Source organism: Molothrus aeneus, chromosome 21 (assembly GCF_037042795.1).
Source record: "Molothrus aeneus isolate 106 chromosome 21, BPBGC_Maene_1.0, whole genome shotgun sequence".
NCBI lineage: Eukaryota > Metazoa > Chordata > Aves > Passeriformes > Icteridae > Molothrus > Molothrus aeneus.
The window spans coordinates 5631389-5643719 of NC_089666.1; the positions used below are offsets into that span (position 1 = coordinate 5631389).

General features: G+C 45.0%; 2 protein-coding genes across 4 annotated transcripts in view; one reads left to right on the top strand and one right to left on the bottom strand.

The window, feature by feature from the left end:
- The window catches only part of MMEL1 (membrane metalloendopeptidase like 1), a 32214-nt gene extending 26152 nt beyond the window's left edge, over positions 1–6062 (top strand). For all 3 annotated transcript variants that reach the window (XM_066564076.1, XM_066564077.1, XM_066564073.1), the window contains exons 18-23: positions 498–617; positions 1596–1729; positions 2076–2141; positions 3086–3181; positions 3450–3526; positions 5072–6062. In XM_066564076.1, the coding sequence (XP_066420173.1) occupies positions 498–617; positions 1596–1729; positions 2076–2141; positions 3086–3181; positions 3450–3526; positions 5072–5171 (593 nt within the window). In that variant the 3' untranslated portion in view covers positions 5172–6062. The remainder of the gene's footprint in view (positions 1–497; positions 618–1595; positions 1730–2075; positions 2142–3085; positions 3182–3449; positions 3527–5071) is intronic.
- Positions 6063–10113: 4051 nt separating this feature from the next.
- On the bottom strand, positions 10114–11857 carry LOC136565426 (transcription factor HES-5-like). Its single transcript, XM_066564007.1, has 3 exons — positions 11667–11857; positions 11269–11449; positions 10114–11139 (listed from the first exon to the last, which is right to left on the bottom strand). The coding sequence occupies exons 1-3, from the start codon at positions 11727–11729 to the stop codon at positions 10898–10900; spliced, it is 486 nt and encodes a 161-aa protein (XP_066420104.1). The 5' UTR covers positions 11730–11857; the 3' UTR covers positions 10114–10897.
- Positions 11858–12331: the final 474 nt, after the last annotated feature.

The window sequence follows — 12331 nt, forward strand, 5'->3', positions numbered from 1 at the left end:
TTGTGGGCAAGGCTGCCTGGCTATTCAGCTCGAGCACTTTGCTGGTGAATATTCATCTCCCCAGTTTTATCCCCTGTCACTGAGCAGCCTTGGGTTTGAAAGCCGAGCACAGCCCCAGTGCCAGCACCCAGAGAATGCCCCCAGTGTGTCCCGGGCTGCTCCTCATGCCCATGGGGCAGCCCTGCAGTTTGCTCTGTGCAATGGCACTGCTGAGAGCCATCCAGACTGCAGAAATTAGGCTAAGCTTAATGTAAATGCTGCTTGGGTCTCAAACAGGGAGGTACTGCAGCTGCAGATGTGCTAAATTAAACCTTTATTAACTTGTCATTTTCCATTTATCAAGAGAGAAACAATTTCACATGAGGCATGAGCTTGTTTCTAATCATTTTATATTTTCTGTTCCTTCTTGACCCTTACACCAAGCAAACAATCTGCCTGCCAGTGATGCAAAATTAAGCCACCTTACAGCATTTCCCTCTTTCTCCCTGTCTCTGCAGTTTTTCCTGCTGGGATTCTCCAGCCCCCCTTCTTCAGCAAGCACCAGCCCCAGGCCCTGAACTTTGGAGGGATTGGGATGGTTATTGGGCACGAGATCACTCATGGCTTCGATGACAACGGTGAGGAGATGACTGAAAAAAATGTTTTTATTTCAGCCAAAACTCGTGGCAGGAATGGCAGGGATTAAAGTGCACTGGGACTGAAATCCCTGCGCAGCCACATCCAGCTCAGCAGCAATAGGAGCACACTGAGAACACTCTGGGGAAAGTTTTGCAGGGAGTGTTTCCCGAACAGAGCACAAGAAATGAGCAGATGTTAAAAAAAAAAATTTGAGGCAATGACAATTCTCAGGAAAAAAAAATGTTATTTTTACAGCATCATCAGATCAGAAACACAAAACAAGCAGATCCATGGGCTCCTGAATACAGTGAAATCTGTGAACAATGTTTTTGGGGTAGAACAAATGTCAGTAGTGTCTTGAAATCCCAGGAGACTTTGTTTTTTGACACAAATGCTTGAAATAAATTGACTTTTTAGAGCTTCCCAAATGCCATGTAAAAGAATTTGGGGGGAAAGCTCGCTTCTAACTCTACCAGTCAGGAGTTTCTTCCATGTGGTTTTTTTATGCTCAATAAGTTTGTGCAGATGAGAGAAACTGCCTCAGAAACTGAGTTCCAGAGCAAAGAAAAGCCTTGTTCTAGCCAGAGAGCCAAGAACACAAACTCCAGAACTGCAATTCCAGCTTTTAATTCTCTATAAACCTCAGTTCTGTCATGTGGTCACACAGAACCAGCACCTCAGAGCTGAGGGAAGGTTTTTGTTACACAGTTTCTGCAAAATCCACATGGAAATAAAACCAGGCCTTGGAGCTATACCTGGGCTGCAGACTGAACAGGAAATCAGGGAATAACAGAGACCACAGTTCCACTCCCTTGTGACAAAGAGAATAAACTGTGCCCAAAACATTTCTGAACATCTAAATTCAAGGGGGAAAGAGGAAGGGAGTGCTGCTCCAACATCCCAGCTGCTACACTGCAAGAGCAGCAGCTTTAGAATCTTGCTCAAAACTTTCCTCTTATCCTTGGGCTTTCCTGCAGGTAGGAATTTTGACAAGGATGGGAACATGCTGGACTGGTGGAGCAACTTCTCAGCACTGCATTTCAAGGAACAGTCCCTGTGCATGGTGCACCAGTATGGGAATTACACCTGGGAGCTGGCAGGGGGACAGAACGTGAGTGACAACGGCCACAGCTCTGGCTTTGCACAAATATTGAATTTCACAGGGGATCCCCATGGGGGATAAGCACAAACCCCATCTACTACAGGGCTGGGATGAACTGGGGACACTGGTGTGGCCCAGAAAGTCCAGGGTCTGTGTGCAGTGATGTTCTGTCCATGTTATATTTGTGGGTGTTCTGTTCCAACCTACAGCTCTTACCCTGCGATTTCTCTAATTTCATTCTCTCCTTTCTTGTGCCAGCACAAAGTCACATCTTCCCTCTGCTCCAGGCATGTCAGGCTGTTGTATGACTGACCTGTCATTCTTTTTTATTTTATTTTAATTATTGTTTTTACAGGTCAGTGGCATAAGTACGTTAGGAGAAAATATTGCAGATAACGGAGGAGTCCGGCAGGCTTATAAGGTAATCCTCAACTTTAAAACCTTAACTTTACCTGTTCTGTGAACTATTCTGTGCTAAAATTTGACAATTAACATGTTATTAGCATATTCTAAAAGCTAAAACCTCAGGTGCACACCTGGAAGCTTCATGAGCCCATGGCTTGCTGCCATTCTTGCACCCAGGAGCAGCCCAAAGGTCCAGCTCAGGTGTGAGCAGGGAAAGTTCTTCCCTACAAAGAACCCTAACAGATGGCACAGTAAAACCTTTTATCTTTGGTGTTTTGAGTATGGTGTTTATAGAACACCCTGAATTTTCAGAAATTTAAATTTCAACCCTAAGGGACACCATTCCAATTAATTACTTCATTAGGATTGTTCTAAAAGCCATGACAGATGTGGAGGGGATGTGTGGGGTGACACAAAGTGCCTGCACATGGAATCCATGGATGTTCTCTGGTGCTGGATCTCTTTTTACCCTTATTCTCCCTTTTGTTTCATGCTCTGGGCCTGTCTCAGCACCTGAGAGGCTGCAGAAACAGAATGTTGGGAATTAACCAGCATGAGGGCACATTAACTTGTCTCCATCATGTCAATATACCTAAAAAAAGCAAATTGGCCAAATAATGTGCAACAATAACAGGTAATGGATTTAACATTGAGCAAAGTTGTTATCTGCTATTTAATGAGCAGTTACCTGAAGAGAGAAAAATCATCACTATAGAGAAGCAGAGGAGATTTAACACTTTATTTACAGATACAAATTCCTGTAGAAAGAGACCATGAAGTCAACAGTGCTTATGCTGACAGTTTTTTCATAAAATTCTCTGCACTGTTTGTATTAGAGAGAGAAAATGTATACAAATACAGAAGGGAAGCATGCTGGTTAATGCATATGGTGACTTAAATCCCTCCTCCCATTCAAAATCCTCCTGCTGCTCCTCTGAGTTGATCTGTGATCATTTCCAGGCCTACTTGAAGTGGCTGGAACAGGAAGGGAAGGAGCCAAAGCTGCCTGGACTGAACATGTCCCACAAACAGCTTTTCTTCCTCAACTTTGCCCAGGTGAGAACGCACAGGGCTGTGCCTCAGGCCCTTGGACTTTGCTGGAGCAAACCCCTGGGGGGAATCAAGGGCAGATAGATGTGTCCCAGAGCACCAGACCTTGATAAAACAACAGCTAATTAATAAATAATTGCATCTATTCTGCCTGTCTATAAAACATACCCCAGTGATATCATAGCAAACTGGGATGGGTCTTAGGAAAGCCACTGAGAGGTTCCCAACATGAATTCCCAATACTGAGCCATTAATGATGAATCTCCCTGTGCAGGTCTGGTGTGGTTCCTACAGACCAGAATATGCCAGTCAGTCCATAAAGACAGATGTTCACAGCCCTCTGAAGTACAGGTGTGTTTTATTCATTTACTAACTCACAACTCACTTCACCCAACCCCTTGCACCACGACAGCCCAGGAGAGTCTGATAACAGATTACTGTTACTTACAATTGATAACTGATAACAAGATAACTCCCAAGTGATTTCCAGATTTTCTCCCATGGCTTGTAGGACACTGCAGGAGAGAATTTACCTATACCTGACCTGCAGGTAAATTTGCCAGTCCATAGGGTGTGGTCTTTGCTGGGTCCCCAGGACAAGGGAAGAGATGAATCTGACTCCATGTTCTCAGAAGGCTGATATATTATATTATATTATATTATATTATATTATATTATATTATATTATATTATATTATATTATATTATATTATATTATATTATATTATATTATATTATATTATATTATATTATATTATATTGCTATACTAAAACTATAAAGAGAATACAGAAAGGATACAGATAGAAGGCTTAACAAGAATGAATAATAAAAAGTTGTGACTGACTCCTCAGAGTCTGACACAGCTGATGGTGACTGATCATTAAGTAAAAACAATTCACATGAAACCAATCAAACATGCACCTGTTGGTAAACAATGTCCAGACCACATCCCAAAGCAAACACAGGAGAAGCAATCAGATAATTGTTGTTTTCATTTTTCTCTGAGGCCCCTCAGCTTCCCAGGAGAAGAAATCCTGGTGAAGGGATTTTTCAGAAAATCTGGCAGTGACAATAGGGGATGGAGCAGTACCAAACCCACTCTGTCCTGGCATTTCATTGCTCATATTACCTTATATTTCCTAAGGCATCCTATATTCTGAGCTGCAATCAAGTTCTGATGTGTAGGATCATCGTGGGTAGGACGGTTGGGATGGAGGGAGATGAGAGATCTCTGAATCCAGGGCTTGGAACTTGGGGTTTATTGCAAAGGGCCTGGGTTCAGGGCCCTGCTGGGAGCTGCCAGCCACAGCTCAGAGCAGGCCCAAAAAAGAGAGAGAGAGGTAAAGAGAAATAAGGCAAGAGCGTGGTAAAGAGGATGAGAGAGTGAGGAAGTGTAAAAGAGAGCAAGGTTCCCGTTACAATACAATAAATCTTCTTCTGTGCTGAATATTCTAATTCTCACTAACCAATCTAGTACAATATACAAATCCTATAGCATTTGCATACAGCCTATAAGAATCATTACATCACCATTCTGTGTTACATTTTAAACCCTAAAAACTCCTCTTTGGACCCCTTCTGCCAAGCTGGCAGGGTCTGCTTGCAGACAGGACCCTTGGGCCTGTCTGCAGGCAGAGGGTGTTGTTCCATCAAAAGGGGATCACCTTCAGCCAGCCATGCCATTGTTTTCCAGTTGTTCAGTAACTGAGGGATCTCAAAGCTTGCTTTCATTTCAATCTCACTTAGAGTTTCCATATTCTCATAATCTTTTGCCAGGCAATCTTATTTATACAGCTTTCCTGTTTCATCTTCCCCAACATGAGGCCCCAAGCCACTTTCTGTTCCCCCAGAGCAGCAATTTTCCATGTAAATGAGAGTCCCTTCTCTTTGTTTAGGGTGATGGGCTCCCTGCAGAACTTTGAAGCCTTCTCTGAGGTGTTCCACTGCAAGAAGGGCACGGCCATGCACCCCGCGGGGACGTGCCGCGTGTGGTAACCCGGGATGGGACACTGGTGACACCACCACCAGCTGCTGGCAGGGATGTGCCCGGTGTCCTGCTCAGCCCCAGGGGCAGCAGCAGGGGCAGCTGCTGCAGGGAGAGCCAGGGAAGCCCTCAGCTGTCCCCAGTGCCACTGGGAATCTCACAGGGATGACGGGGATGGAGCTCGGGGCTGGCGAAGCCACGCTGTGTCCCCAGGCTCAAGGACTGTTTCCAAGGACATCCTGACTGTTACTGAGACACTGCTTCAGGGTTACAAGGACTCATTCTTACACAAGAAAACGAAACCAACAAGCAGCCACGAATCTATTTTTCAGAAAGGAATAATAATTTTAATACGCCAGCCCCACTTTCTGGGGGCTCAGCAATGCTGTCTGAGACTGTTCCACTGCTCCGTTTCCAGTGTTCTGGTTCTGGTTCTGGTGCATTTTTCCCCCAGATCAGGTTAGGGCTGGTGTAAACTCTCGTGCTGTCTGTGCCCCTGCACTTTGATCACTGCTTTGTTGTTCATGGATTGCTATTTGTGGTGACAGTGAGCTCTGTGTCAAGATGCCTGTCGCACTCTCCTCCTGCACTTGAGTTCCTCTGCTCCAAAGAACCCCCTTCAAGTGAGGCATCACTACAATTATCACATTGTAGGAGTACAAATTCTGTCTTTATGGTTAAATTACAGGGTCCCACCCTTCAGAGATATATTTAAAATGATGCTTATTCTTGTAGAAAGTGTATAAAATACCTTTTGCCAAATAGCAGACATGTATCCATGGAAACAATTAAGCTGGTTTTAATCCTGTGCCTTTTTATTTTGCCATAGGCTATTTTTCAGTATTTACACTTGAAAATGTAACATGTATTAATTTTTAATAAAATTTAAAATAAAAAAAAATCATGGTGGTGAATTCAGCCAGGATTTCCATATGGGGGGCTTTCCTTGGTAAGCATCCTAATGTAACGAGAATATCTTAAACTTGCAACATTTAATAGTGAGTTCTGAATATTATTCCAGCAAATGCTTTTCTTCCTAGCACAGGAATCACAAGGCAGTGACTGCCTGTGTGACTCTGCAAAATCTCTGAGCCCTGGAGATGGGCCACTAAAGGTTCTGGCACATGCAGCTGCTAAAGGGATACCTAAAATGTGCCTGGGAGGATTAATTCCAAGTGAATCAACACTTGCACACACAGCACATGGAAGTTCCTCTATTTTTTCATGTAAGTTTATCCCATCTTGTAAGAGCCAAAATGAGGGATGCGGGACTCCAGGCAGCTCTTCAAAATGCAGTTTATTGTATACAAAATGCAGTTTATTGTATACAAAATGCAGTTTATTGTATCCAAGAGGTTACAGCAGCCCAGGGCCATGAGTGACAGAGCCTGTGCCTACAGCTGTCAGTTCCAGCTGCAGGCAGGCCTGGACACCCTGTGGGTTTGGTTACAATGCATTATATACTTTTCTTTTGGTTACATTGCATTATAGACTTTTCTTTGCTGAGCATCTTAATACAGTAGAACCAATCTATGCCTTAACTTTTACCTATAGCCTGTCATAACTACTGTAATTACCATATTTATGCTACTGCTCTCCAATCACTAAAAGTTAGCACATTACAGTTTAAGCTAGAAGTTGTTTTTCAGTTTTCTTGCAGTGGAAAATTCTGAGACCTTTTTTTCTTCTTGTAACTTTGCTGCCTTGTTTGCCTGTGCTATCTTCCTCCTTGGTAAAAACACCTCCTTGTTTGGGGTGGGTTTATCCTTTGTTCTAAGCCATAAAAACCCCTTCTAACTCACACACCCTTTGCCTCCTTGGCTACCCAGTGAGACTGGCTCAGCAATTCCTTTCTTCTATATCAAAACTTCCTTCCATCTCTATTCCTTCATCAGCCTCTACATTCAAAAATCTTTCTGCCAAGCACACACACCTGTGAGACTTTCTTGTCAAACTCTCATCCTTCCCAGCACCATCTCCCACCTGCAGAACACTTTCCAGCCCCCAGTTTGTGTCAGTGCCAAGGGCAGGAGCTCCAGCCTCCCCTTGCAGCCCCCCTGGCCCTGGTGCTGTGCCCACACACCGACTGGGGATGACAGAAATGGCCTTGAATTCCTACTGACCGCTGTGTCACCTTTCCACAATCACAAAATGCTTCAACCCTGTGCGAAGTTCTGCACCCGGAGGTGTTTTGCTGCACTTTAGATGGTAGACAGTGAAGCCTCGGAGAAGCTTTATTTATTTATGCTCGGGAAAAGAAGGAAGATCCTGATGCTCCCCAGGAGGGATCCTAAGCCTTTCCCTCTCCCATGCTGCCACCTGGTGACAAATCCTGCTCCAGCTCCTAAAAGACCAAAACTCATCCGACAGGAGCAGCTTTTAGCTCCATCGAACAGCAGCTGGTGCAGGCATCGAATCCCGCAAAATAATTCGTTTTTAGTTGGTGGATTGCCGATCCTGGTGGATGCTGCACCCCTGTCCCTGGCTGTGCAGAGCTCCCAGCTCACCTGCAGCAGCTGGGATTTTGCACAGACACTCCTAAAAAACCACAGAATTTCCGAAACATCACCTTACTCTGCAAAAACACCCAGAATTAATTCTGCAGGGAAAAAACAAACACGGTAAAAAAAAAAAATAAAATTAAGAATTTGTCTATCATATTTTCCTAAAGAAAAAAAAAAGCCAATATTTCCCTTTTTTTCCACTCCTCATGGCCATGTGGATGTCACCTCCCAGATGTCCCAGCACACCCATTCAGGGCTTTCTTCTGCACCTCTCCAGATTCTTCCACATCTCATTTTATAAACAATTCTGATAGCTAAAGCATTTCTATCCTCACCAAATTCTTCCTTAAAAACATTCACAGGGATGCTCTTCCTGAAAAATCCTTTTCCTTAAGGCAAAGCCAACACCCACATAACTCAGAGTTTTCCTTTCTGCAGGTACCAGGAAATTTCTTCAGTAAGAAGAACTTACATTCTCTCTCCAGAAAGAGGATGTGTTTTCTTCAGTAAAAACTTTATTTTTAGACACAGTGGACACAGAGGATGTTAACTTTATTTACTAAAAACTACATAGTTTTCTTGGCACAATGGAATTTTTTAAATTTGTTTTACATGGAATTGCTGTGTACAATTCCTTTCTTTTCTCCTAAAAACTGAAAAAAATCTGTACAAAAATCCATTTGGAAACTGCATTGTGTATTGTGCAGAATGTTTAAAATGGGAAAAAAAAAAAGCCAATTTTTTTCCCACCAACAAGCAACAAGGGGAACAATTAATGCATACCAAGTGTCAACTGTCCATGGGGCAAGAAGAAAAATTCAGGCATTCCACACAGCCCACTGCTCCTGAAGGGGATGTAAAAAGGAAGAGTTTCCAGCCCCTGTGACACTCCCAGTGCCTTGATCACTCAGCTATTGCCAACTTTGATGCTTCACAAGATGCCACTGGGCTATTTCATTAACTCCTTTGCAAACCCTCCTTTTCATTTTCAAGCTGCCTTTCTCTTCATGATGATTTAGGGGAAAAAAAAAGAAAAAAAAAAGGGGGGGGGTTGTGCTTGGGTTTTTTAACCATCCCCATTGTGTGTCACAGTTCAAACCATGTCCAATTCAGGCCTGGTTTCTTTGGGGTAGGCACCAAGTTCCTGCACAGGAAGAGTTGTTTGATCTCCTTTCTCCTCATTAACATCAAAACCACGTCAAAGGGAAACACAGAGTACAAAGAGTCAGCTTTTATCAGCTTTTATCAGCAAATCCTACTCTTTCCACTCTAACAGCCAGGCTTCTACTGCTCTCTTAAGAGCAAGAATCTCTGTTGGGTCACTCTCAAATCAGATTTTAATGCATTACCCAAAAAGAGAGGTACCTCTGACTCCTGCACTGCTGCAAAGGAAAGGAAACAGCCCCACCAACAAGCAGGGAGGGGAATTTTCAGCGGGAGAAATCAGATCATTCTTCAGGATGTTATTACAAAACTACCCCTTTACTGTGATGTTCTTCATATTTGTGGGGCACATAACTTTTCCTCCTTTGCCAGATATTTGTGAGGGCAGCTGCAGCAGCCAGCAGAACCACGGAGACAAGGATTTCCATGATTGCTGGCGGAGGTGGAGCTGGGGAAGTGTTCTGCTCCTCAGGTGTGATGGGAGAAAACGCCTCAAAGCCGGACAAACCCCTTAAATTGTGGCAACTCCCTCAAAACCCCTCGAATCCCAAGCCAAGCCCTCAAAGCCTGGCACAAACCCAGCCCTCAAAACCTGGTAAACCAAGCCCTCAAATCTTGGTAAAAACCAACCCCTCACATCCTGGTACAAACCCCACTAAACCTGGCATAAACTCACCCCTCAAAACCTGGTAAACTAAGCCATTAAACCCTGGTAAAAACCCCACTAAACCTGGCATAAACTTACCCCTCAAAACCTGGAAAACCAAGCCCTCAAATTCTGGTAAAAACCAACCCCTCAAATCCTGTTAGAAGCCCCACTAAACCTGGCACAACCCCACCCCTCAAAACCTGGTAAACCAAGCCCTCAAATCCTGGTAGAAACCAACCCCTTAAATCCTGGTACAAACGCCTCTAAACCTGGTACAACCCCACCCCTCAAAACTTGGCTTGGTGGGCTAAATTTGTGACCAAATGGTGTGGAAATAGGAGTCAGGTTCTGGGCAGGTGCAGGACAGGTGAGGGTTTTGGGACAGGACTGAGGGAATGCTCAGTAGGATTCTGCAGAAATCTGTGGGATTCACACGAATATACAAAGTAAACATGAATGGGAGTTCCTTGAGCTTTACAAAAACCCCATTTCTTCAGAATGACAGCCTTTCTCAGAGGTGCAGGCAGCTGCACATCCTTCAGATGGAGAGACCCACACAGAAGTTGCACACAAATGCATTTTATTGCTCTCTACACACACAGAGATGCATACACAGTATGCAGGTAAGCCATAGGGCAGTCCCAGCACTGGGAGAAACATCATCCACCAGGAATTCAACCACTCAATACAGATAAAAATCATTATTATAATGAAAATGCTAAAAAAAGCATAGCTTACACCCAAAATGTATAACATTGACAAATAAAGCCTGTTACCTACTACTTTTCTTTAACATAAAGCAATAACATACTCTTTCTCTAAATTGAAAAAAGCATGAAATAGTAGAAATATTCCACATAGTTTCCTAACTCCTGGTCATCCCTCACACTGTATGTACAGGACTATGAAAGGGCCATGGGAGAGAAATCCAAACCAAAACCAAACCCGTTTCTGATGCTGCACAACTGATGAGCAAACAGAGGGAAATACTTCAATCAAGTGTGCATGAACCAAAGGGAATCAATTTATCCTCCAGAGTGACTGAGCCAACCAGAGTTGTCAGTCAAGCCAGAGCAATGCTGACGGCTCTTACTGGGAATATTAGAGAAAATCTCCTACAGCAATTCCTGTCCATCACAAGTGTAACATTTACAAACACCCTCCTTCATTCTGAAGACGTTGCCCCTGCCTGGGCAGCACTGCACCAGTGCCTACACAGCTTCAACACTAAACAGAACACCTCAGCTTTTGCCAGAGGACCCCAAAAGAAGTCAAAAGCACGGCATTCTCTCACACATAAATAAAACAAGTGGGGGGAAATAAAATTCCCTACAGGAGAGAGGATCAGAGCTGGACTATCAGATGCAGTCAGATCCTTCCTCTGGACTGTCACAGGTCTGTGCAGTGAGGACTCCTCTGATTACCAGGGCCTCCAGAGAGGGCTGCTGTCCTTTGGAGACACTTGTTTCAGGGCACTGGCATTCCCAGGGCAGAAGGAGACCTCTGGAGCAGCTGCCTGGCTCTTCTGGAAGTGGCTTAAAAGTTTGGTCTGTGTTTCAGTTCGGACTTTGTGGAGAGAGAGGAAATAGAAAGCTTCTTGCAAACACCTGGAGTAGCCCTCTCTGAAGTCAAACTGGGAGCTTTTATGGAAGGATCCTGCAGCTGGAGAAGGGAAGAAAAGAGGGAGAAGGGAAGAAAGAATAGTTTAGAACAGCTGTCCATGGCTCGAGATTCATACAACAGTCACAGATTTGCGGTAAAATGGAGACTGAAAGAAAACTCAATACTTACTCTTCATCTGCAGCTGGCTCTGCTGCTTCAGGTAGCTGACAGTCATCTCCAGGATGTCGGCTTTCTCCAGCTTGGAGTTGGGCTGGTGCCTCTGGAACTCCTTCTCCAGGAGCAGCTTCAGCTGCTCGATGCTGCTGTTAATCCGGTCCCGGCGCATTTTCTCCACCACCGGCTTCCTCAGCTGCAAAAAGCAAAGGAAAAGAGCCCTGTGATTAAAGGATCCTCTCCCTGACCCTCCACCGGCTTCCTCAGCTGCAAAAAGCAAAGGAAAAGAGCCCTGTGATTAAAGGATCCTCTCCCTGACCCTCCCCAGGGCTCTTTGCTGCCCACCACTGCTCCTCAGCAGAGCCAGGCAAGGTCTCATCTGGTGCAAACTGCTCTGCTGTGCCTGCACTTACTTTGTTTTTCTCCTTTGGTGTCAGCAGGCTGTCGGGCTCCAGGAAAACAGCGCTGGGAGCCATCTGTCCTGAGCAGAGAGAGGATCTGGAGCGGAATCCAGGAGGAACGTGCTGCTGGGAGCTGCCCGTAGCTGATATTTATACACCCTGAGCGTGTGGGTCTGCGGCTCGGCGGCGTTTCCCACACTCCACAGCCAATCCCTGCCACGGGGCAGCACAAAGGCAGAAGCAGCTATTCTTGCATGCTCCAGTGGCACTGAATAGCTCAGGGGATAATGACCTTCTTCTCCCAGATGAGCAGGTGGGGAGTGCGCGCTCCCCGAAAGGCCGCGAGCGCGGTTCCGTGTGCGTGTCAGGAGCTGGGAAAGGGCTGGGGAAGGCTGCTGACTAATGCCAGGGATCTGTGGCATTCCAGGGGCAGCCCGGGGGTCACAGGCAGGAGGAGGAAGGAGGAGGAGGAGGAGGAGGAGGCAGGAGGAAGGTCAGCTGCCCATGGAGGGATTGCTGCTCCCGGCGCACGCTGCAGCAGGCACCAGGCACACGCCAGCAGCTCCTGCCTCTGAAAAATGTGCATTTTGTGATTGGCTTTTCGCAAATATTCAAATGAATATTGTGGAAAATGCGCATTTTGTGATTGGCTTTTCTCAAATATTCAAATGAATATT